The sequence below is a fragment of the Cryptotermes secundus genome, unplaced genomic scaffold, assembly GCF_002891405.2.
Source record: "Cryptotermes secundus unplaced genomic scaffold, Csec_1.0 scaffold2945, whole genome shotgun sequence".
In the NCBI taxonomy this organism is placed as follows: Eukaryota; Metazoa; Arthropoda; class Insecta; order Blattodea; family Kalotermitidae; genus Cryptotermes; species Cryptotermes secundus.
In genome coordinates, this window is record NW_019724800.1 from 2,900 (window position 1) to 3,769 (window position 870).

An 870-nucleotide genomic window follows, 5' to 3' on the forward strand; every position below is an offset into this window, starting at 1 on the left:
CTAAAACGGAAAAAGAGACTACACTACATGTCACAATATTCACAAAATGTTACCAGCACAACCCTCCCGATCATGATGTGGTGGCCATGGCACGTAAGTTACAAGACTTATTCGAGTTGAAGTATGCTAAAATACTCGAAGAAAATGTTGATGGAGCTGTGGGCTTAAAAAAGTCCAGCACACCTAGGACGTCAGAGTCAAATACAAGATCGGACTCGGACAGCATACGGATACTAGATCTTTCCAGGAACAACTGCAGGTCATACAGGATCAAGTTAGGAGACTCGAACAAGCAAGTACAGTTAAACTATGGAAGAAGTTGATGGAAAGGGAGAAGCGGAAGAAGAAAATCCTGGTGAAAATTTAGGTCTTGTCAAAGAAGTGCATTCTTCCGTTGTAAGTGACACTATAGACGCTAGGTTTGCTAATGCTGCATTAGGGGCGGAGGATGTGAATTGTCCGACGAACTTTCATCACAGTGTGAGTGCTAAGCAGTCAGGAATTACTCAACTGGCGGCTCCGGCAGGTCGATGTGCTCCACCCACAGCCACAGCTGGTGTAAAATACACTAGAAACAAAAGACGTCGAGAAGTTGAACAAACAGCAGGGCAAAAGTCGCAAGCCAAGCAACCGAAAGCCAACTTGCCGTCACCCGGTGATAAGGTGGGCGCTGGATTTGAGAATGCTGCATTAGGGGCGGACTATGAGAATCTTCCGACGAACTTGCATGAAAATATGAGTCCTAAGCAGTTAGGAAGCGCTTATCATACGGCTCCGGCAGGTCCTCTTGCTCAACCTACAGCCACCGCCGACGTAGAACACACTAAACACAAAAGTACTCGAAAAGCTGAACAAACAGCAGGGGAAGAA

General features: G+C 46.2%; 1 protein-coding gene across 1 annotated transcript in view; it reads left to right on the forward strand.

The window, feature by feature from the left end:
* Positions 1 to 309: 309 nt before the first annotated feature.
* The window catches only part of LOC111863114 (bromodomain-containing protein 2-like), a 2,900-nt gene continuing 2,339 nt past the window's right edge, over positions 310 to 870 (forward strand). The window contains exon 1 of the mRNA XM_023849147.1: positions 310 to 663. Within this exon, the coding sequence (XP_023704915.1) occupies positions 310 to 663 (354 nt within the window). The remainder of the gene's footprint in view (positions 664 to 870) is intronic.